The sequence below is a fragment of the Piliocolobus tephrosceles genome, chromosome 19 (assembly GCF_002776525.5).
Source record: "Piliocolobus tephrosceles isolate RC106 chromosome 19, ASM277652v3, whole genome shotgun sequence".
NCBI lineage: Eukaryota > Metazoa > Chordata > Mammalia > Primates > Cercopithecidae > Piliocolobus > Piliocolobus tephrosceles.
In genome coordinates, this window is record NC_045452.1 from 61,585,723 (window position 1) to 61,609,305 (window position 23,583).

Here is a 23,583-nt window from a genome sequence, read left to right on the forward strand (position 1 = left end):
ATACTAACTTAACCAAGTGTCAGTGCTTCCTCTCTGGAGGGTGTGTCCCAAGACTCATTCAGTCAGCCTTCTCCCGTCCAGCCTTGGACAAGTAGAAGGAGGAAGCTCAGAGTAGATGGAAAGTGAAATGAAGAAGCTATCTGAAAGCAGAACAACGATGGGAGACAGGGCCATAAGGCATCAGAAGGGAGCCCTGGGGTGACTGTGCATCCAGGGAAGCAAAGAAACTGAACAATGAAGCCTAGATGGGAGAAACAGCTCAGAGGGAACTGAGCAAGCCTGGTCACAAACTGATGGAAGGAAAGACAGGATACTTATTTTTTAACGAGACATGTTAGTAAATCTGATAAGAAACTAACATTGACGCTACTTTATATATAGTTGTTAACATAAAAGAAGTATGTTAAGAAAAACTTTTATTGTGGATATGCTAAAATCACTACTACAGATTCTTCATTCTACAGATGAAAGAGTTGTGTTATCTTTCAGCTCTCTCTAGGACAAAATAAAGGGGAAAAAATTACACAGACACATGATTCTTCTCAAAACATCTAGTACCATTCCAAAGAAATTAACCAAAAAATTAATTTTTACAAACAAAAATAGGAGAATTTTTTTGTTGTCATTGTTTGGAGACAAAGTCTGGCTCTGTCGCCCAGGCTGGAGTGCAGTGGCACAATCTTGGCTCACTGCAGCCTCCACCACCTGGGCTCAAGCCATCCTCCCACCTTAGCCTCTCGAGTAGCTGGGACTACAGGTGCACGCCACCATGCCCCACTACTTTTTGTATTTTCTTGTAGATATGGGGTCTCACTGTGTTATTCAGGCTGATCTTGAACTCCCAAGCTCAGGCAATCCACCCGCCTGGGGCTATCAAAGTGCTGGGATTACAGGTGTAAGCCAACATGCCCTGACAGTAAGAAGAATTTAAATTTATATTCCGAAGTCTTACATGTTTGTCTGGTTGCTTGGAAAGGGGATATGACCTTAATACCCAATGCTATGAAGAATTTTTTAATATTGAGCTTTGTGAAAAATGTCAAAGCATGTCATAAGGGTTACTATTTTAAAGAGAGAACACATTCTGAATGTGAATGCTGAATTCGAATCATGGAAATTAGAAGACTTACTATAAAAACGCAATAATATGGCTCACCCCTGTAACAATCCCAGCACTTTGGGAGGCACTGAGGAGGGAAGATCACTTGAGTCCAGGAGTTCAAGAACAACCTGGGCAACATAGTGAGAATTTATATCTACAAAAAATAAAACAATTAGCCAGGCGTGGTAGATCTAAGCAGGGCAGATCACAGTGAGCGCTCATATTTACAAAAGATCAAAACATTAGCCAGGGGTGGTAGTGCATGCCTGTGGTCCCAGCTACTAGGAAGGCTGAACAGGAGGCTCACTAGAGCCCGGGAAGCTGAGGATGCAATGAGCCATGACTGCGCCTCTATACTCCAGCCTGGGCAACAGAGCAAGACACTGTCTCAAAACACACATTCAATAATAGTCAAAAAATGATTCACTACAGCAACTTTAAGAAATAAGTTAGAGGCCAGGCGCGGTGGCTCATGCCTATAATCCCAGCACTTGGGGAGGCCAAGGCAGGCGGATCACCTGAAATCAGGAGTTCCAGACAAGCCTGGCCAGTATGGTGAAATCCCGTCTCTACTAAAAATACAAAAATTAGCCGGGCGTGGTGGCATGTGCCTGTAATCCCAGCTACCCAGGAAGCTGAGGCAGGAGAATCGCTGGAACCTGGGAGGCAGGGGCTGCAGTGAGTCGAGATCTCACCACTGCACTCCAGCCTAAAGAAAGAGCAAGAGTCCTTCTCAAAGAAAGAAAGAAAGAAAAAAAGAAAGAAAGAAAGAAGGAAGTTAGACAAATCAGGAACTAGTATGTTAAAAGATTTATAAATAGATTTAGAGGTTCAAGAAAATGAAAAAAAAGATTGATAAAGACAAGTATAATTTTGCGCATTTGATTACAGATACTATAGATGTCTGAGTTAGCAAGTCACTAAGATACTCTAAACTCTATACGAAAAGGTGACTACCATGCTATTTGCACCATTTCCTTTCCCTCTCTGCCAGAGCCTAATTCCAACCTGTGCCTTTCTTCTTCCCAGGAAGTTGCTTTGAGATTAGCAATATTCGAAAGTCATCTAAATAGTGAGCGTCCCAGTTTCTAGAAGGCAAAAACACTTTAAATATGTTAACACTAATTAACTCTACCAACTTCAAATATTGCCGAGGCCGGGTGCGGTGGCTCACACCTGTAATCCCAGCACTTTGGGAGGCCGAGGTGGGCGGATCACGAGGTCAGGACATTGAGACCAGCCTGGCCAACACGGCGAAACCCTGTCTCTACTAAAAATACAAAAACCAGCCGGGTGTGGTGGTGGGCGCCTATAGTTCCAGGTACTCGGGAGGCAGAGGCAGGAGAATCGCTTGAAACCCGGAGGCAGAGGTTGCAGTGAGCCGAGATCACACCACTGCACTCCAACCTGGGCGATGGAGCGGGGTATGGAGCGAGACTCCATCTCAAAAAATAAAAATTAAAAATAAAAAATAAATTAAAAAAATAAAAATATATAGCTGAGAAAGAGAAGAAAATACAGAGAGGTAGAAATTATGCTCTTCACTAAGAGTTTTAGTTCTTTAATTCCCATGATCGTTACTCAGTATAGACTGTCAATATGTACTCAGAGCTAAGGAAGTTAAAACTTACAGCAAGATAAATAAATAACAATGAGAAATGGCATAAGTATACACACTGGCTTTTCTTTGTACTTTTCAAATATCAATTCCCAGCTCCCTATCCCCAGTGAGAAATCAAAAAGCAGGCCCCCAGGAAATAAACTGGAATAGAAATGAGGAAACCATCACCTTAACAATAAATACCAACTAAATAGTGACTGAGGACTTATAGACCAAGCACTTTTCAAAATGTCCTACACATATTAACTCTTTCCATTCTCATAACAACTCCACGAGAAAGGTACTAATATCATCCATCTGTGTTTTGCAATGAAGAAACAAACACATTGAGACACATCTAAGCTACTGAAGGAGCAAGATTCAAATCTCGGCTGACCGATTCTGGAACCACACTCACTCTGTATGTACATGTAGTCAATCCACGAACATCATACAACAGTAATAAAGATTTAATTTCTGAAGTCACTATAAAATACAGTGGGTACATTATTAGAAATCCTAATCCAATCACCACGGTAGAGAAATGTTTGGAATTTATACTCTTCTTCTACGCTACATTTCTAGTAGTATTTTAGGCAGCACATGGTTCAGGAGTTTGGGTGAAACTTTTTCTTTTTTGGAAAAACAAATAAATGTCAGACTAGGTTACTTGACTGTTGTCAAATTTATTACACAAAAAAGCTCTGTATCATTTTGGACAAGTTGCTTCCCTAGGGCTCAAATGTAAATTAAGGGTGTTGAACTAAATTATCTATTTCAGACCTAACTATGTTCTAATTCTAGCCCATCCATCAATCAACCAACAAGCAGCCTTCCCTGACAATCATTTCTTCCCCTCCCCTGTATCCACATCTCAAAGGTATTAGCAGGAGCTGAGTCCAGCTCCCAACAACTGCAGACATTTCTTCAACAGTAGGAGTTCTAAAGTTAGATCTGCATTCAGATTCAAATTTATCTGACTAAATGCTTGGCCTCAGGCAATTTCTAGCCTCTCCATGACTAGATGTGTTCCTCTTTAAAATGAAGATTAATGACAATAACAATGCCTACTTCAGTGGAGAAATTAAATCAAATAACACATGTAAACCTCTTAGAACAGCGGCAGCACATCCTGGTGTTCACTCTTCAATAAATATAGTAGCTAGTAGGCAATTCACTGTCATCTGATAAGTCTGCTACTTCACTATGATACACAACCGTATGTCTTGTCATCTTTTATTTTTAACACTTATCAGTGCCTTCCACTAGGAAGAACACACAATTTGTAATGTAAAAACAATGACACTGAAATGTATTCACTAGATTTGGCAATTGGAACATCAATCGGTGAGCTAAGCCAAATCAGATTTAGTGAAGGTTTTGGGGAGCTGCAACAGGATATTATCTGACCACAGTGCTTGAGAGATGTGAGCAAAGACAGAAATAACTACTAGTTTGAGAAATTTGTTCTCGATGAGGGGAGAAAGTAGACAGTATATGATATGTGGTCAAGGAAAGGTTCTTTTTGAAATGAGAAATATGGAGTACATTTATTAGTCAAAAGGATAGAATGGGAGACATTAACAATCTTACAGCAAAACACTAGAGACTGAAAGATCAAGCCCTCAGAATAGAATGAGACCTAGAAAACTGGGGATAAGGATTTGTTTGCCACACCTGTAATCCCAACACTTTGGGAGGTTGAGGTGGGAAGACTGCTTAGGCCCAGGAGTTTGAGACCAACCTGGGGAACATAGGAAGGCACCATCTCTACAAAAAAAAAAAAAAAAGAAATGTAATTAGTTGCACACGGTGGTGCATGCCTGTAGTCCCAGCTACTGCGGAGGCTGAGGTGGGAGCCTGGGAGGTCGAGGCTGCAGTGAGTTGTGACTGCATCACTGCACTCCAGCTTGGGGACAGAGAAAGACCCTATCCCCCACCACCACCAAAATATATATATATATACACACATATATATATACACACACACATATACATACATATATATATGTATATATATATATATATATATATTTCTTTTTCAGGAATAAGACACCTTTTATTAGACCTTAAGCACTGCAGCTCAAAACTGTAATCTCAACACTTTGGGAGACAAGGAGGAAGCATCGCTTGCTCGACCAGCCTGGACAACAGTGAGACCCTACCTCTAAAAAACCAAAAAGAGATTAGAGGAAAGATGTAAGCATTGGCACACTTATCGTTAAGTTTATAAATCAGAATACAAGAAATTGCAAGAATTTGTACCTGACAGCCTCTATGACAAAAGGGGACTACAACACTAACTTAGAACAAGAGGCTGAAAATTTCATAGGTAAAGAATTTAGAGACTGGTCTAAGTCTGAGACATCTGTGAAGAGGAATGGGGAAACAAATCAAAGTCAATAGAGCAGCATAAAAAGTCCGACATGAGTTGAGAGTTGATAAAGCTGAGCAAAGATATACTGGGATTTGTCATATAACTTTCTCTAGTTTTACATATATTTGAAAATTTCCATCATAACAAGAATAAGAAAAGAAAATCACAATGAGACGGTACTAACACATCCACCAGAATAGTCAAAATGAAAGATGGCCATGATGAGGATGTAGAGCAACTGGAACTTTCTTAACTTTCTTTTTTTCTTTTCTTTTCTTTTTTTTTTTTGAGACAGAGTCTCACTCTGTCGTCCAGGCTGGAGTGTAATGGCACAATCTCAGCTCACTGCGACCTCCGCCTCCCTGGTTCAAGTGATTCTCCCTGCCTCAGCCTCCTGAGTAGCTGGGATTACAGGCGCCTGCCACCACAACCAACCAATCTTTGTATTTTTAGTAGAGATGGGATTTCGGCACCCTGGCAAGGCTGGTCTTCAACTCCTGACCTCAGGTGATCCACCTGCCTCGACCTCCCAAAGTGCTGGGATTACAGGTATGAGCCCACCACGCCTGACCGCAACTGGAACTTTCATACTCTTTGATCAAAGTGTCAACTGGTACAATTAGCTTTGGAAAACTGACTGGCAGTATCAATCAAAGCGAAACTTATGTGTAACCTACAGGACTCAGAAATTTCACTGATAGGTAGAAATCTATGCGCACATGCATGAAAACACATGTAGGATGTCACAGTAGTATTTTCTTTTTCTTTTTGTTGAGACTGAGTCTCGCTCTGTCACCTAGGCTGTGGTGCAATGGCGCAATCTCAGCTCACTGCAACCTCGCTGCCTCCTGGGCTCAAGTGATTCTTCTGCCTCAGCCTCCCTAATAGTTGGGATTACAGGGTGTGCTACCTTGTCCGGCTAATTTTTGTGTTTTTAGTAGAGACAGGATTTCACCATGTTGACCAGGTTGGTCTCAAACTCCTAACCTCAAGTGATCCGCCCACCTCAGCCTCCCAAAGTGCTGGGATTATAGGCGTGAGCCACCGAGCCCGGTCTTCACAGTAGTAATTTCATAATGGCAAAAAAGCTGGGAAAAAGGGTCCATCAGTAGAATAAATAAATCAATTGTGGTACAGTCACATAATAGAATACCACACAGCAATGCGAACGAATAAAACAAAGCTACACAACATAAATCATCTTACAAACATGAGAAGTAAAATAAGTTAGACAAAAAACACAAACTGTAGAATTCTATTTATAGAAAATGTTAACACTAATCTAAGTTGTTAGAAATCAGAAAAGAATGGAAAAAAGAGTGAAGGAGGCCAGGCGCCTCATGCCTGTAATCCCTGCATTTTAAGAGGTCAAGGCGGGTGATCACTTGAGGTCAAGAGTTCGAGACCAGTCTGGTCAGTATGGTGAAACCCTGTCTCTACTAAAAAATACAAAAAAAATTGGCCTGGCATGGTGGCATGTGCCTGTAGTCCCAGCTACTCCGGAGGCTGAGGGAGGACAATCGCTTGAAACCAGGAGGCGGAGGTTGCAGTAAGCTGAGATAGAGCCACTACACTCCAGCCCGGGCAACAGAGCAAGACTCCATCTCAAATTTAAAAAAAAGAAAAAGAAAAAGAAAAATAGTAAAGAAGAGACAGGAAGAGGCATGACAGGGCTTCTGAGATGCGAGTTGGGTTCTACTTCTGGATCTGGTTGCTAGGTATGTAGGTGTGGCCACTTTGTGACAATGCTCTACCTCGTACGTTTATAAAAATTAATGCTCTAAACTGTGTGGTCTTCTGTGCATGTCATAATTTCAATTAAAAGCTTTACTTAAAAATACATTTTAGAATATCTGAAAGAATAAGCAACAAAAAAAATAAATTTAAATTGTCTTTGTGTTAAATACATAATATTCTAATGCCTTATTAATGTACTTAAAATTAAGACAAAAAGGCGGCGGGGCGCGGTGGCTCACACCTGTAATCCCAGCACTTTGGGAGCCCAAGGCAGGTGGATCACTTGGGGTCAGGAGTTCGAGACCAGCCTGGCCAAATGGCAAAACCCTATCTCTACTAAAAATACAAAAATTAGCAGGGCATGGTGGTGCACACCTGTAATCCCAGCTCTTCAGTTGGTTGAGGCATGAGAATCATTTGAACCCAGGAGGCAGAGCTTGCAGTGAGCTAAGATCATGCCACTGCACTCCAGCCTGGGAGAGAGAATGAAACTGTGTCTCAAAAAAAAGCCGAGTGCAGTGGCTCAAGTCTGTAATCCCAGCACTTTGGGAGGCTAAGGCGGGCAGATCACGAGGTCAGGAGTTCAAGACCAGCCTGGCCAACATGGTGAAACCCCGTCTCTGCTACAAAAATTATCTGGGAATGGTGCCGGGCACCTGTAATCCCAGCTACTCAGGAGGCTGAGGCAGGAGAATCGCCCGAACCAGGGAAAGGGAGGTTGCAGTGAGCCTAGATGGAGTCACTGCACTCCAGCCTAGGTGACAGAGTGAGACTCTGTCTCAAAAAAAAGACAAAAAGTCTAGTCAAATTGGACAATAAAAAGTACCTCCCCAATCCACACAGCTGTGCATCACAGTCCGTGAGCAGGAGCAAAGAAACTGCCTGTAGAACTGATCTACAACAGGAACGGGAGCTGGAGTCTGACCAGGATTAGTGACGAAATTCTGGTTTTAAAGTAGCCAGAATACCAGCAGGGGTTTGAGGGTTGGGGAAGGGTCTGGAGGCCTCACTGATATTAAGGAGAAGGCGTGATGCAGAGTGAGAAAGCTGGGATGCGTGATTAGAGTTCAAGATTTTAGAAGTGAAGATCTAAGAATTAAAGGGTCTCTGGTTGGTCGGGCATGGTGCCTCACACTTGGAATACCAGCACTTTGGGAGGCCAAGGCGGGCGGATCACCTGAGGTTGGGAGTTCAAGACCAGCCTAACCAACATGGAGAAACCCTGTCTCTACTAAAAATACAAAAAAATTAGCCGGGTGTGGTGGCGGCGCCTGTAGTCCCAGCTACTCGGGAGGCTGAGGCAGGAGAATGGCGTGAACCCGGGAGGCAGAGCTTGGAGTGAGCCGAGATTGCACCACTGCACTCCAGCCTGGGAGACAGAGTGAGACTCCGTCTCAAAACAACAACAACAACAACAACAACAACAACAACAACAACAACAACAAAGCATAAGGAGAGCATTGCCTAAATAAAATTGCTTAAAAAAATCACTGTATTTGAAAGGTCAAGAAAATGTGGTATAAGGATGTTAGAAAAGTGCATTGTAAAATGTAAATACTAAAATGCCAGATAATGCTGGGGGAGGGGATGAATATGAAGCTGAGCATTTCTTGTCAACAAGGAGAAGCAGGCTGCATTCCAGCCTGGGCGACAGAGCGAGACTCTGTCTCAAAAAAAAAAAAAAAAAAAAAAAAAAACAAGGAGAAGCAACTACAAGTTAGGTATAAGCAGAGGACAGAAGCCTCAGAGGATGAGGGGTTCCCAGGGTGGCGGGAAAAATGGTTTAGAGATGCCAGTTAAGGCACGGAAGGAATAATCCAAATACCTTACATTTTTAGATAGCATATCTGCTATGATCCCTGCCTTGCTCTGCCTGGTACCATAGTTGCAAGAATAACTGTCTCACTCCTCCCTCTGGATTTAAGCTTGCCAAGAGTACTGGAATGGTGTGTTACTCATTTAAATCTCCTGAAGCAACTATTACAATGCCTTGCCCATAAGTACATACTATATTACTTATTTGCCCTCAAACTTCCACAGGAATTGAGGCTGCTTATCAGAAATATTTAATACAAATTTACAATGGAAAATCAGATAAGGAGAGCTAAAAAGTAAACATCCTGGCAGAGATTTGCTGAACTGGATTGTGACTCAACCCTTCCCCACTCCCCTCGCACACAGACATACTCAACTTGGGGGAGCCTTCAAATTCCAATTCTAATCAAAACCATTCTTCTTCTTGGCCGGTCCAAAAGTAGTGAATTATTTCAATCAATTGTTCACAGTTACAGATCCAACTCTTTGTTCTTCTCTTTCCCCCCTTCTCACTACTGCACTTCACTAGTCACAAGAAAAATTATTCTCCTTTTCAGCTGAAATAGTTATTACCTTCCCCATACTCTCTACTACATAGATCCTAATTTCAGAATTCTCTGGCAAAATAAATGCAAGTAGGGTATTTTGCATTACGGGTAAGGCAGATCAGTTGCCATGGTGAATATTTTCATCACCTTCATAGAATAATATGTATCACACTCCATATAAGGAAATCTTCCTTTGCCTCCTTGCGCATAGAAAACTTGCAGCTTGCTTCTCTTCCTCTTCAATTAACATGAGACAGGAAAAGTGACTATTTAGCAAAGCAAAAATAAAAAACCAAAACCCACCCAGATGAAGTGTCTTATAAAGATGTGATCACAGAAATAAGAAATCCAAGAAATAGACACAAGTTATTAGCAAAATGAGTAAATAGTGTATTTCCTTATAGAAAAATCCTGAAGTTAATGAAGAAAAAGTTAACTCCAATAAGAAAATTATCCCTGTTGTGAGCATGTCTGACTTGATTGCCTCAATCTTCGTATAAATTCCTCTTTAATATCTCTAAGTGAATTCATATTTTCCTAGCAACTATTACCTGGGGCCATTCTATCCTGCTTTTTTTGCACCTCTCCATAAATGCATTTATTTCCCCCATAGGCAAGTTAAAAATATAATTCTTATGCATATACTTTTCTGCTGTACACTCAAGATGTGACTGCCTTTAACTATGGAATAAGGAGAGCTGATGTGATTTTGTGTGCCTGTAACAAATGTTCTGATGATTACAAGAGATTAAGTAAGAAATAAGAAACTTTGTTTTAGCTCATCGCTAACAGGAAATAAATACTATGTGTCAAAAAATAACGATTTTAGAAGTAAAATCTCATGAGAACTATTCCAAAGGCATGTTCCATTTGAGAAAGCTGTTTTGATGGCACACTGCCCCCATGCTTTTCCAGCTTAAACATTCGAGAACAGTGGTGGAAGGTGACAGGAACTAAAGCTCCCAGTGCTGACCAATACAGTAGCTGCTGGCACTTGAAACATGGCTAGTACAAATGAGATGTGCTGTAGGTCAAACACTGACCAGATTGTGGCAAAGTACAAAAAACATTTTAATATCTCAATATTTTGTATTTGATTATATATGGAAAGAAGCATATTTTGTATGTTTTGTGTAAACAACATATATTCAGTTTCACTTCACATTTTCCTTTTTGCCTTTTAATGTGGCTACTAGCAAATTTTAAATTACATATGTGGCTTGCGTTATATTTCTGTTGGACAGCACTGTTCTATACCAATGCCACAATTGCCTCTGCTTTAGAACTTGCTTCCTATACACGAGAATAATATGATGTGTCCTTTGTATCCCAAGGTTAAGAGAGTGGCTCTAAATGAGATGTATGTGCAATTATCTTTAAAAATAAGATATGATCACTTTGCTTGTCCAGTTTTATAAGTTCATTCTAGAAGTATCAGATTTCCACTGTACAACTGAGTAAGTTAAGAGTCTTCTCAATTCTTCCTGCAGAACTACCCTGGCACAAAACAAAGTCAAAAGTTTGTGTCTGGTCCTTGAGAGAAAGCTCTCATGGGAACTGTCCAGTATTCAAGAGTTTAAAATACTTGTGAGACCGGCCGGGCGCAGTGGCTCACGCCTATAATCCCAGCACTTTGGGAGGACTTTGGGAGGCCGAGATGGGCAGATCACGAGGTCAGGACATCGAGACCATACTGGCTAACACAGTGAAACCCTGTCTCTACTAAAAACACACAAAAAATTAGCCGGGCGTGGTGCCGGCGCCTGTAGTCCCAGCTACACGGGAGGCTGAGGCAGGAGAATGGCGGGAACCCGGGAGGCGGAGCCTGCAGTGAGCCGAGATCAGGCCACTGCACTCCAGCCTGGGCGACAGCGCGAGTTCCGTCTCAAAAAAAAAAAAAATAAATAAAAATAAAATAAAATACTTGTGAGAGAGACTGAAGAGAGTAAGTGATGGTCACTCCAACAATTGAACAAAGGTGGGGCTAAATAAATTTGGTTCATTGTATGTCCCTTGAGATTCCTTAAGAGAACGTCAAATGTGCAGTCAAACCACACTTCCTCAGACAATGTCTAAAATTCACACAGAACACACCTCTTAACTATGGGAAACTGAAAAAATCACGGCAATGAGTTATGTTGTTTCTTCCTAAAATCTTAACACACTTTTATTTCTTAGAAGCAAATGAAATTAAAACCATTCCCATTCCAGTGAGAAATACCTTTGAAAGAATGAAAATGATTTTAACGTTTCCAGAGAAATTTGTATTTTCTTAATATGTATCAATGCTGGTTAATTTAATTGTTAACCCTTTTTCTCACCAAGTACCAAAGAACAAACTGAACCATACCACTGATCTCACACCTACCCTAAAAATACTGTTAATCTCCTTCCCGTTTCCTATCTTCCCTTTTTTTATAAATAGATCAAGAAACAGTCTTTTCTTCTGCAAGCACCCTGCCAGCTGAAATACACTACAAATACTGCTGAGTCAAGTAAAACTCAAAGGCTTAATTTAAGTCTAATTGGCTAACTTTTTTTGGACACAGGGTTTCACGCTGTCGCCCAGGCTGGAGTGCAATGGTGCAGTCATAGTTCACTGCAGCCTTGAACCTCCTGGGCTCAAGTAATCCTCCTACCTCAGCCTCCCAAATTGCTGGGACTACAAGAATGTGCCACCACACCTGGCTAATTTTTGTATCACACGCAGCTAATTTTTGTATTATTTGTAGAGACAAGGTCTTGTTATGTTGCCCAGGCTAGTCTTGGGCTCAATGGATTCTCCCACCTCAGTCTTCCAAAGTGCTGGAATTACAGGTGTGTGCCACCACTCCCAGCCTCTAACTGGCTCTTTTTTCTTTTTTTTTTTTTTGAGATGGAGTCTTGCTCTGTCGCCCAGGCTGGAGTGCAGCAGCACAATCTCGGCTCACTGCAGCCTCTGCCTCCCAGGTTCTAGCAATTCTCCAGCCTCAGCCTCCTGGGTAGCTGGGATTACAGGCGCACACCACCATGTCCCACTAAATTTTGTATTTTCAGTAGAGACAGGGTTTCACCATGTTGGCCAGGCTGGTCTCGAATGCTGGACCTCAGGTGATCTGCCTGCCTCGGCCTCCCAAAGTGCTGGGATCACAGGCGTGAGCCACTGCACCTGGCCCTGGGTAACTATTGAAAAAAAGAATGGGTGAGGCAATAAGGTGAGGGAAGAAAGACAAGTGGGAAGGCACAGAAGAGATCAATGTAGGCTGTGCACAGTGGCTCATACACATAATCCCGGCACTTTGGAAGGCTGAGACGGGTGGATCACCTGAGGTCAGAAGTTCAAGACCAGGCTGGCCAACATGGCGAAACCCCGTCTCTACTAAATACACACACACACACACACACAAACACAATCAGCTGGACGTGGTGGCGAGCGCCTGTCATCCCAGCTACTTGGGAGGCTGAGGCAGAAGAATTGCTTGAAGTCGGAAAGCGGAGGTTACAGTGAACCGAGATCACGCCACTGCACTCCAGCCTGAGCAACGGAGCAAGACTCTATCTCAAAAAAAAAAAAGAAAAGAAAAAGAACCAATCTAAATCCAAACCCAACTGAACAATTATTATTCTAGATTATTAGGTTTGTTTTCTTAAGAAACACAGATGAAAGTCAGTAAGGTAAACCCATAAGGTCATTCTGGTTGGATAATTTTTAATTGCTTTCTGGGCTATTTTAATAATTATCTTATTTTAATAATTTAATAATTATCTTCACGTCCACCATTTGCTAGCCACCAAATAAACTGAATCCAAAGTTCCTAGCCTCAATTATTTCCTTTATTTAATGACAGAAAGCATCAACTCTCATCTGATGACTTCTATGACAGAGGAAATGTGGAAACAAGGGAAGCGGGGAGAACTGGCTGCAAGTAGGGAAACTAAATGTGAGTGGTGACATAAACTCCACTCCTGAACACCTGGCAAAGCTGACACGAAGCTGACCCGTGTAGGACACAGAGCCAGCCCTGCTCACCTCTTCCATGAGGTACCTATTCTTGATCTTCAAACGCTTTCTCCTCTAGGTACTTCCCAAGCCTACAAACATGAATTTCCCTCTAGCATCACTTTCCCCATTTATGCAATGAACATGCCCTGTGCCATATACTGGGAATACAATGTAAACAGTCCCTGACCTATGAAATGTACATTCTGGCAAGAGAAAACAATGACAATATCGGCATGCTTGATAAGGGTTAGAATATGCTGCGGTAAGTAACAGGATGTGCCTGGAGGACAGGGTAAAGTTCACTCAACAGGAGGCCAATTATGAAAGCATCTCAACAAGCTGAAGAGATAATGGTATAACATAGATTACAAGTAGTGGCTGGAGGGACACAATGACTTCGAAATTGGATGTGAGCAGGTGGGAAAATAAGAAGGGCCAAGTAAGATCCTCATATTGGTGGCTGAAAATGCCAATTAATGTGAGAGAGAAGAGTGTGAAACGGAATCAGCTGGAGATGCCTGGGGGAAGTCTGTGTAGAGACGTTAAGTGGATGGTTTGATACGGGTAAAGGTGGAGAAGGGAGACTAGAAATGTACTGGAGACTGTAGGCAAATAAACAGTAACTGCACCCATACACTGAGAAACCTTGGCGTTTATGGTATAAGAAGGAAATGGACCACACAAAGGGAAATGAGGAACAGCTCAAGAGCAGAAACTGTGCAATAGAAACCATTTGTTCTGAGGTTTAAGAGGCTGAAGGTGTGATGGGACCACCGGCTGTGGCCATAGTGTTAACTGCAATCTCCAGCAAATACAGTTTCAAAGAAGTAGAAGGGGATGAAAATTAGATTGCAAAGGACGGAAGAATTAGTGAGCATGAAAGAAAAGAATGCAGTCAGTACATGCAGACCATTTTTTCCAAAAATCTGGTTAATAAAGAAAAATAAAGGCCAGGTGCGATGGCTCACACCTGTAAGCCCAACACTTTGGGAGGCCAAGGTGGGTGAATCACCTAAGGTCGGGAGTTCAAGACCAGCCTGACCAACATGGAGAAACCCTGTCTCTACTAAAAATAAAAAATTAGCTGGGCATGGTGGTGCATGCCTGTAATCCCAGCTACTCAGGAGGCTAAGGCAGGAGAATTGGGAGGCAGATGTTGCGGTGAGCCGAGATAACGCCATTGCACTCCAGCCTAGGCAACAAAAGCAAAACTCCATCTCAAAACAAAAACAAACAAACGAAAAGAAAGAAAGAAAGAAAAATAAGGCTGGGTGCCTGTAGTCCCAGCTACTTGGGAGGCTGAGGTAGAAGAACCACCTGAGCCCACTGCACTCCAGCCCGGGCAACAGAGAGAGACACTGTCTCAAAAAAAAATAATAATTTAAAAATAAAAAATAAAGGAAAAGAGACAACAGTACTGAAGGGATATAATAAAGAGGGACAAATAAGCTTGGTTAAAGTTGATGGAATCCAGATATAACAGATGGGATAACAGAGTGGCATCCCTGAGAAGCCAAAAGGTTCAAAGTTCAGGAATCGGCCTTCAGGAGAAATACCATGTTTTGCGCAAGAAGGATGATGTGGACAAGACTGTAGGTCTAGATGGAGGGAAGTTGACAGTCTTTATCTGCTGGCTTCTACCTTTTCCCCTGGGATATGCTACTGCCCTCTGGAATTAAGGCCACATATGCAAAGCTTCACTGTCAAACCACCTGCAAATGCGAAGTTTAGTTTTCACTCTCCACTTGCCTGATGCCCAATCCTCTATAAAAATTGGCACCTGGCCAGACGCATTGGCTCATGCCTATAATCCCAGCACTTTGGGAAGCCAAGGCGGGTGGATCACCTTAGATCTGGAGTTCGAGACCAGCCTGGTCAACATGGCGAAACCCCATCTCTGCTAAAAATTAGCCAGGCAAGGTGGCAGGCGCCTGTAGTCCCAGCTACTCGGGAGGCTGAGGCAGGAGAATCGCTTGAACCCAGGAGGTGGAGGTTGCAGTGAGCTGAGATTGCACCACTGTACTCCAGCCTGGGTAACAGAACAAGACTCCATCTCAAAATAATAAAAATAAAAATAAAAATGAGGCTTCACTCTCACTTCTGCAGAACTGTCCTCCCCATGGGAACTTTCTGAATGTTCTCAACAGTCTCCCAGTGCTAAAACCCACTAGCCTCACTTCTGCATCAGTCTCTAGCACACCTTCATCCTCTAGGTCTCCTATATCCCCTATCACTCCTTCTTGCTCCCAGCTGCTTCCTCATGTACTTATTAGAAGTTGATGTTTCCCCTGCTTCACATTTCCCCTTCTCTCTTCTAGTCCTACCTGCATTTCCTCCTTCACCTTACACAGACGCCACCAATCAGCTGTGAATTCTCGAGTCTGTATCACCAATGCCTGTCTCTTTCCTGAAATCCAGTCCTGCATTGCAATCTGCCTACCAGGTATCTTTTTACCTCCATCCCCCTCAGACACCTCAAATACTACCTGTCCAAACTTAAGCTCATTGTCATCTCTCTAAAACCTGTTCCTTTTCATTTCCTGTAGGTTAGTGACATCATCAAACGCTCAAGTCAGAAATCTCTCCAACTTTTTCGTGCCACTCATTCAAGCAAGCACACATCAGGTTCTACTACTATCTTCTTCAGAAAAGCTTTCCAGATCAAAGTGGAAGCCCAACACTGTCCTGCTGTGTTTTGACAGGGACTGTTTATGTCCAGATCATCCCAGAGGATTCCTGTGTTAGCTCTATCGGTTCTGCTTTCCTCGAGAACTGCTGCATAGCTACCATTCAACGGCAAAAACCTCAGTGTATAACCTAACTTCTCGATACTTCCACAAATGTCTTAGTACTGTGGGGATTGGGGTGCATAACCCGAAAGACCTGTCAGCTCCCACCAAGCTCTCAGTACGGCTTTTAGATCTTTACCCACACAAAACGTGGTAAGCAGTGACATCAGGTAAAATTTGTTAAAATGCAAACTCACAAGCCCCACCTAGACTTCCCTGTAAGAATCATTCAGATGCACAAAGTTTGAGAAGCACTGGTTAGATGTTTTACATGCACTGAACTACTCAACTCCCAAGACATATCACACCCTTCAGATCTCTGTCTTTGCAAAAGCTGTACTATCTGATTGCAAAATTCTATCAAGGCGTTTGCAACTTGCAATGTCATATTCTATTGTAGGGGCACCTAGCACACAGCTTTGCACATAGTAGTATCAGTACATTAAGCATCACTTAATTAACAGGTGAGTGTATTTGGAGAGTGAAGAGTGTCAGGTATTCAAATGGAAGTTGAATAGTTAGGCAGTTGGAAATAGTGGCCCAGGATTCAAAGGAGAGGGGGGCTGAGGTGCAAATATGTATATAGTATATACACTATATATTATATTAAATATATACTATATATAACATATATACTATATATGATATAGTATATATACTACATATAATATACATATATATTTTTATAATTATATTTTATATATTATATATACTAGATATATTATATACATATAATATATATTTACAATTATATAATTATATATTATATATAAAACATATGTAATATATAGCATATTACATATAAAACATATATAGTGTAATATATTATATATGTAATACATAATATATAAAATAATACATGTAATATATAATATGTAATATATAATATATATGTGTATACATATACATTTATTTATTTATTTGTTTTAAGATGGAGTCTTGCTCTGTCACCCAGGCTGGAGTGTAGTGGCAGGATCTCAGCTCACTGAAACCCCAGCCTCCCAGGTTCAAGCAAGTCTCCTGCTTCAGCCTTCTGAGTAGCTGGGATTACAGACATATATCACCATGCCTGGCTAATTTTTTAATTTTTGTATTTTTAGTACAGACAAGGTTTCACCATGTTGGTCAGGCTGGGGGATGAAAATATTTTTAATTTACTACCAATACTTGGGAGATTACCATGATGGATATAAGAGGTCACCCAGGTTTAAGATCAAGATTGTCTATGGGCTAAACCATAAGGAAGGCTGACATTTAAGGCACCTATTTTAGAAAGTAGTAAAGGGCAGGTCAACAGGGTGGGAAAGAACCAAAACAGGTGTCAAGGAGTTCCAAAGAGATAAACCAATTTGGCATATGCATTACTGTAACCTTTGGCAACTGAAACAGGAGAAAAAATAGAATGAGGTCAAAGATAAAGCAGAAGCTCAGCTTCTTTAGATTAAAAACTGACTCAGACATGACTAGTGGAATAATCACTATAAGGACCATCTTTATTAGATGAGAAGGGAGAAAGTGATGAACTGAAGAGAGCTCTATCATACATCCAGGCCTAGTGGCAAAGAAGTTGAAAACTTTTAGTCATGCAAAAAGGACTTGCTCAACACTAGCTGTCTGCCAGGAGCCACAAGACCATGCAGGGACTGCAACCATGAATATAGGCAATGGCCCTGTCCTCTGATCTAGTGCAGTGAGTTAAGTTGGTAATCGACGGAGACCCCACAACAGACAGGATGAGGAGCCAATGTAGGGAGGCTTGCTTGGACGAGAGGCATCTTTTCCTCTGATGGTGGTATAATCTCAGGAATGAAAAGATTAAGCGGGGCATATGGAGAGGATAAAGATCACATCCCATCTTTTTTCTTTTTTAATGTAAAGCAAAGGCTACAGGTAAAAAAAAAAAAAACGATAAGTATCTCATTTTACTCCTCAACAACTCTCAGATAGTAGAGTCCCTATTTGGTATTTTTCTGTTTTTTTTTTTTGTTTGTTTTTTTGAGGCAGAGTCTCACTCTGTCGCCCAGGCTGGAGTGCAGTGGCCGGATCTCAGCTCACTGCAAGCTCCTCCTCCCAGGTTCCCGCCATTCTCCTGCCTCAGTCTCTCGAGTAGCTGAGACTACAGGCGCCCGCCACCACGCCTGGCTAATTTTTTGTATTTTTAGTAGAGACAGGGTTTCACCGTGTTAGCCAGGATGGTCTCTATCTCCTGATCTCGTGATCCGCCCGCCTCGGCCTCCCAAAGTGCTGGGATTACAGGCGTGAGCCACTGCGTCCAGCCCATACCAATGCATTTCTAAATGGTCAGAAAGATTTGAAGAAATAAAGCCATACATCAATTAGTCTGACCTGTTTCTTTCTTTTTTTTTTTCTTGAGACAGGGTCTCACTCTGTCGCCTAGGCTCGAGTGCAATGTCATGATCGTGGCTCACTGCAGCTTCCACCTCCCAGGCTCAGGCAATCCTCCCATCTCAGCCTCCCGAGTAGCTGCGACTATGACAAGAATCATTGCACCTAGCTAGTTCTTTTCTGAGTTTTGTTTTGTTGTATTTTTTTGTAGAAATGGGGTCTCGCCATGTTGCCCAGGCTGGTCGCAAACTCCTAAACTCAAATGATCCTCCCGTCTCAACCTCCCAAATTGCTGGGATTACAAGCACTGTGCCTGGCCTTACCTGTTTCTTAAACTGAAAAACTGGAATAAAAATACTTGCCTTGTTTAGCTGAAGATCATGGCCCTTCGAGTAAATGCTCACTGTACCCACGTATACCTTATGAGCACAAAGACTCTATGCATCAAAATAATATTTCTTAGAATTGTGCCTATCAAAGTGAGGCACACTTCCAAAAAAAAAATCTAATTATCTAAACATTCCTGTTAAAACAACAACAACAACAACAACTAATCCCTGCCAGCACTTTGGGAGGCTGAGGCAGGCGGATCACCTGAGGTCGGGAGTTGGAGACCAGCCTGACCAACATGGTCTCTTACCAAAAATACAAAAATTAGCTGGGCGTGGTGGCGCTCGCCTGTAATCCCAGCTACTCAGAAGGCCGAAGCAGGAGAATCACTTAAACCCGGGAGGCGGAGGTTGTGGTGAGCCAAGATCGCGCCATTGCACTCTAGCCTGGGCAACAAGAGCAAAACTCCATCTTAAAAAAAAAAAAAAAAAAATCCTCCACATAATTTATGTTATTCTACTTTTCTGCTTTAGATGTGGTCTAGAACGTTTTTTGTTTTTTTTCTTCTCAGAGAACACACTGTGTTCTCAACTTCAACTTCAGGTTCGGCCTTGACAAAAAAAAAAAAAAGGTGGGAATGTACCTGTAAACTGGTTCTGACCCTTCATCTTCTCCGGAAGCGTTACTTTGGACATTTCAGCCAGCCAAGTCTAAATGGTATATATCAAAAAGGTGAAGGTAGTGCTATAGGCTCAGATCGAAGATTAGACTTGTTAATAGAATGTTCATCCCATGAGTAATGCTCACAGCTGTGGCATCCAACAATGGAATTAACATTTCAACAGGAAGCAGAGAGCCATCCCAACAGAAAAGGCCACTCTATCCTGCTTCAGAGCACCTAACAACAACAAAAAAATTACCCTTCCAGAGGCTATACTAAGTGCGCCTCCTGGGATCCCACCTACGGATTTTTAAAAATGAATTATTTGGTTATAAAACGCTTAGCTTGACAAGCAAGATCAATTGGTTAAAACACTGACATGGAAACATGCGTTTTTTGAAGTGTCAAAATGATTATGCCTCCTAATGGTCCACGCATTTTTACACGCCTTTTTCCCCCCTCCCAGAGAAAGGAGCAGTCGACAAACGCACTTGGCGAAGCCTCTAGCAATTACCCTGTACAACTCAGCCCGTCTTATCTCCAAAATGAACCGACACATTATAAACTCAAAAGCGAGGTCACTGAATTCTTTGCACTTTGCCCAAGGACTACAGAAACCAATACTACATTTTTGCAGGAACCCACTTTTGATTTCCCACGGTCTACTTCACAATGTGCGTCTGGTTAGCAGCTCCCGCCTGGGCGAGCTGCTACCAGGAGACTAAGAACGTCCAGGCTGGAGTTCGCTCAGCGCCTCTTTCCTGGAGATAGCCTGGCCGATCCGAGGCACGGGGCAGCTCCACGTCAATTGAATAATGGCGTTTGCAATTCAGCCTCCCCGCCTGGGCGATTCGACACCTGAAAACTCGTTGCCCAAGGCTTTTGAAATCGGGTTAACGCTGGACTGAACCGACACGAAGGCTGACAAGGGAGACGGCGAGAGCAAAGAAAGGCAAGCCCGCACCGGGGCAGAGAATGCTACGGGAGAGCTGCTAGGCGCACCCGACACGCCGCGCCCGAGCCCCTCCGCCACCACCCCCCACCGGGGGCTCGGTCCCCGGGCACTCCGCGCGCCCTGCGCGGCTCCCTCCGGTACAGCTCCACCCGGCCAGGCTGGTGCGCCCGGGCCCGCAAAAGCGCCCCTGTGCAATTCTGCCCACCCCGCAGCCCCTTCAGCAGCGTCCCCAAATCGCGCCCGCCCCCTCCCCCATGCCCCATTGTTCCTGGGTGGCCGCGGGCAGCGAGCGCCCCCGGGCTGGGCGGGTGCTGAGGACCCCATGGCCCCCACTCACCCACGATTCCGCACAGGAGCAAGAAGCGCAGCAGGAGCGCCATGGTGGCTGCCGTGCCGTGGGCGGCGGCTGCAGGTATGCAGCTCTCGCTCCGGGTCCCAGGCTCCCCGCGCCTCGCGCGCTCCCGACTGGCTCGCGGCGGCGGCAGCACCTCTGCACCCTCCGCCCCTCCTCCCCGCCCCCGCTCGGCAGGTGAACTCGCGTCACTTCCGGCAGCGGCCCTGGCCCTGCTGCGAGCGCCGGCTTCTGCGGCCGCGTGGGGTTGCCTTGGCAACCGGGCGCGGCACTCCTCGGCCCCCGGGACCCTCCCGGCGCGGAACTCTCAGCCTCCAGGCGCGCCGCGTCGGAGGGCTCGGGCGGCCGCCTCCCACACCGCAAGCCTGCGCAGGGGTCCGCGCCTTCATCCCTGAAGCTAAATCAGGGTTTTGCGCGCGGGGGTGGGGCAGCCCGTCTCCCAGATACTGAAATTGCGTTGGCGCCCTCCTTTAAGGCGAGGCACAGGGCACTCGGAGGGACCGCCTCTAGGGCGGCTCCTACCTCCGCCCCGCTTGCACCCACCCGTCCCACCCCTCGCGGTGTGCCCCAGGGGCAGGGTCTCTGACCTCAGGCTCTCGGGATGCGACCTGGGCAGTCCCTGGCCTTCGCCCTCTTAACGAGTCGCGTGGGCTGACATAAAAGCGCGAGAGGGCTTTTCTCCGTCTCCAGTAAGGATAGAGCCCCTCTGCAGCTACCGATTTGGGAAATAACCTGAGGTTTTTTCCACTTGCACATAAAGGCTGTTCTAGCCCTGAAGCTGGCTAGTAACGACGCTGTAGTCCCAGCTACTCCGGAGGCTGAGGTAGGCAGACAAATATTATCCAATGTTAGTGAGTGAGCTTTGAAAGTGGGACTCAGTAGGGGTAGTTAAAGGTGTCAGTTGGAGTGTGAATTGGAGATCTTGAAAGTTCTAGGCTGCTCTTCCAGATAACGTTTATTTATAACTACATAGAGACTTTGGAGTGCCGCGACAGTTCCATAACAGGAGTGTATTGAAGAAGCGGTGGGTAAGAGCTTGTACCGCGGAGTGGGGCAGTAACTGGGCAGGTTTCATAGAAGTGGCACCTACTTCGGGGTTGCTATGAAAGTTAAGTGAGATAATGCCCAGAAAATGCTTGGCACCCTGCCTGGCACATAGTTTTAATTAGCTTACACTTAGTGAGTTCTTGCTTACAGGGTTCCTGCTTATGTGGTCTATAAGCTTACATAGTCTGTAAGTTCCTGCTTACTGTCTAGACTAAGCAGGAACCCCAGTAAGCAGAATTTAGCAAGTGGAAGCTAATAAAACTAATACTGGAAAATTCTTATTATGCATTGAACCAGAAAAGAGAAAGGGGCAAAGAAATCAGTTATCAGGAAGACCAAAATTGCGCAACTACAATTTAGCCCGGTGAGTTGCAATTCTGGCTGCACATTAAAATTACTTGGAGGACTTTTTAAAAATACTAGTGCCTGAGCCTTACTTCAGTGATTCCAATTTAACTTGATTTGAGGGGAATCCTGCTTTATGGCAGCCTAATAAATGACAGATGACCGGTGGTAATAAGAGGAAGTGGCTTTGCAAAATCTGTACCATCTTATTGTAAAGTTCTGCCAAAGCTTTTGCAACGTAGTAAGAGTTCAATACAGACGTAAGACAACATGGGTAACGACTAGGGACTTCCTATTTGAGCAAACAGGAATTCTACTGGATATAACTGCATGTAAATAATATTTGGAATTTAAATTTTTACTCACCACACTAAATGAAATCAAGCAGAGAAGAGCAAGTATTGAAGTTGTTCATCTGTTTAACACTGTTCTACAAGAACTTTTCTTTCTTTCTTTTTTTTTTTTTTAAGATGGAGTCCTCGCTCCGTCGCCCAGGTCGGAGTGCAGTGGCGCCATCTCGGCTCACTGCAACTTCCGCCTCCCAGGTTCAAGCAATTCTTCTGCTTCAGCTTCCCGAATACCTGGGACTACAGGCGCGCGCCACCACACCCGACTAATTTTTGTATTTTTAGTAGGGGGGGGGGGTTCACCATATTGGCCAGGCTGGTCTCAAACTCCCAGCATTTTGGGAGGTAGAGGTGGACGATCGCCTGAGCCCAGGAGTTCGAGACCATCCTGGGCCACATGGCAAGACCCCTATCTCTACTAAAAATAAAAAATGAGCTGGATGTGGTAGTCCCAGCTACTCCGGAAGCTGAGTTAGGCAGACAAATATTATCCAATATTAGTTTTATTAGCTTCCACTTACTATGTGCAGGAACCCCCTAAGCAGGATCTCAGTAAGTGGAGCTAATAAAGTGAGCCCAGGAGACGGAGGTTGCAGAGAGCCGTGATCCAAGAAGGAGAAGGAAGAAGAAGAAAAGAGGAGGAGGAAGAGAAGGAGAAATTACCCAAAAGGATTTAGGAGGGGGAGGGGAGGAGGGGGGAGGACGAGGAGAAGGGAGAGGACAGAGGGAGAAGGAAGGAGGAGGAAGAAGAGGAACAACTACCCAAAATGATTTTTATCTTAATCCCTTTCCTGGTACTTTTTCTTCTAATTGTTAGCTTTTGCCTCCTTCTATGTTGGGCATTTGCATACCTATTAATCACTTTTCTTCTTCTAAATACTTCTAGAAGTCTGAAAAAGCACATTTTTTTTTTTTTGTCTTCACCACTCCTGAAAGCACATAGTAGGTTCTCAAGTATTTCTCAAGTTGAATTGAATGTTTATTTTCTATGGCAATATGTTAATAAAATTTAAATATCTGTGCAATAACAAATCATTACACCTTAAATATATCTTTTCAGAATGTGCTTTTTTGGGAGGGGGCGACAGAATCTGGCTCTGTCGCCCAGGCTGGAGTACAGTGGCGTGATCTCAGCCCACTGCAACCTCCGCCTCCTGAGGCGATTCTCCTGCCTCAGCCTTCTGAGTAGCAGGGACTACAGGTGTGCTCCACCATGCCTGGCTAATTTTTGTATTTTTAATAGAGACAGG

At 43.7% G+C, this 23,583-nt stretch overlaps 1 protein-coding gene across 3 annotated transcripts in view; it reads right to left on the reverse strand.

Moving 5' to 3' along the window:
* CXADR (CXADR Ig-like cell adhesion molecule) overlaps positions 1-20,840 on the reverse strand; it is a 76,979-nt gene extending 56,139 nt beyond the window's left edge. Inside the window, exon 1 of one of the 3 annotated variants that reach the window (XM_023227495.1) lies at positions 20,580-20,840. In XM_023227495.1, the coding sequence (XP_023083263.1) occupies positions 20,580-20,622 (43 nt within the window). In that variant the 5' untranslated portion in view covers positions 20,623-20,840. The remainder of the gene's footprint in view (positions 1-20,579) is intronic. The other 2 variants (XM_023227494.1, XM_023227496.1) reach the window with 2 other exon arrangements.
* Between the last annotated feature and the right edge of the window lie 2,743 nt (positions 20,841-23,583).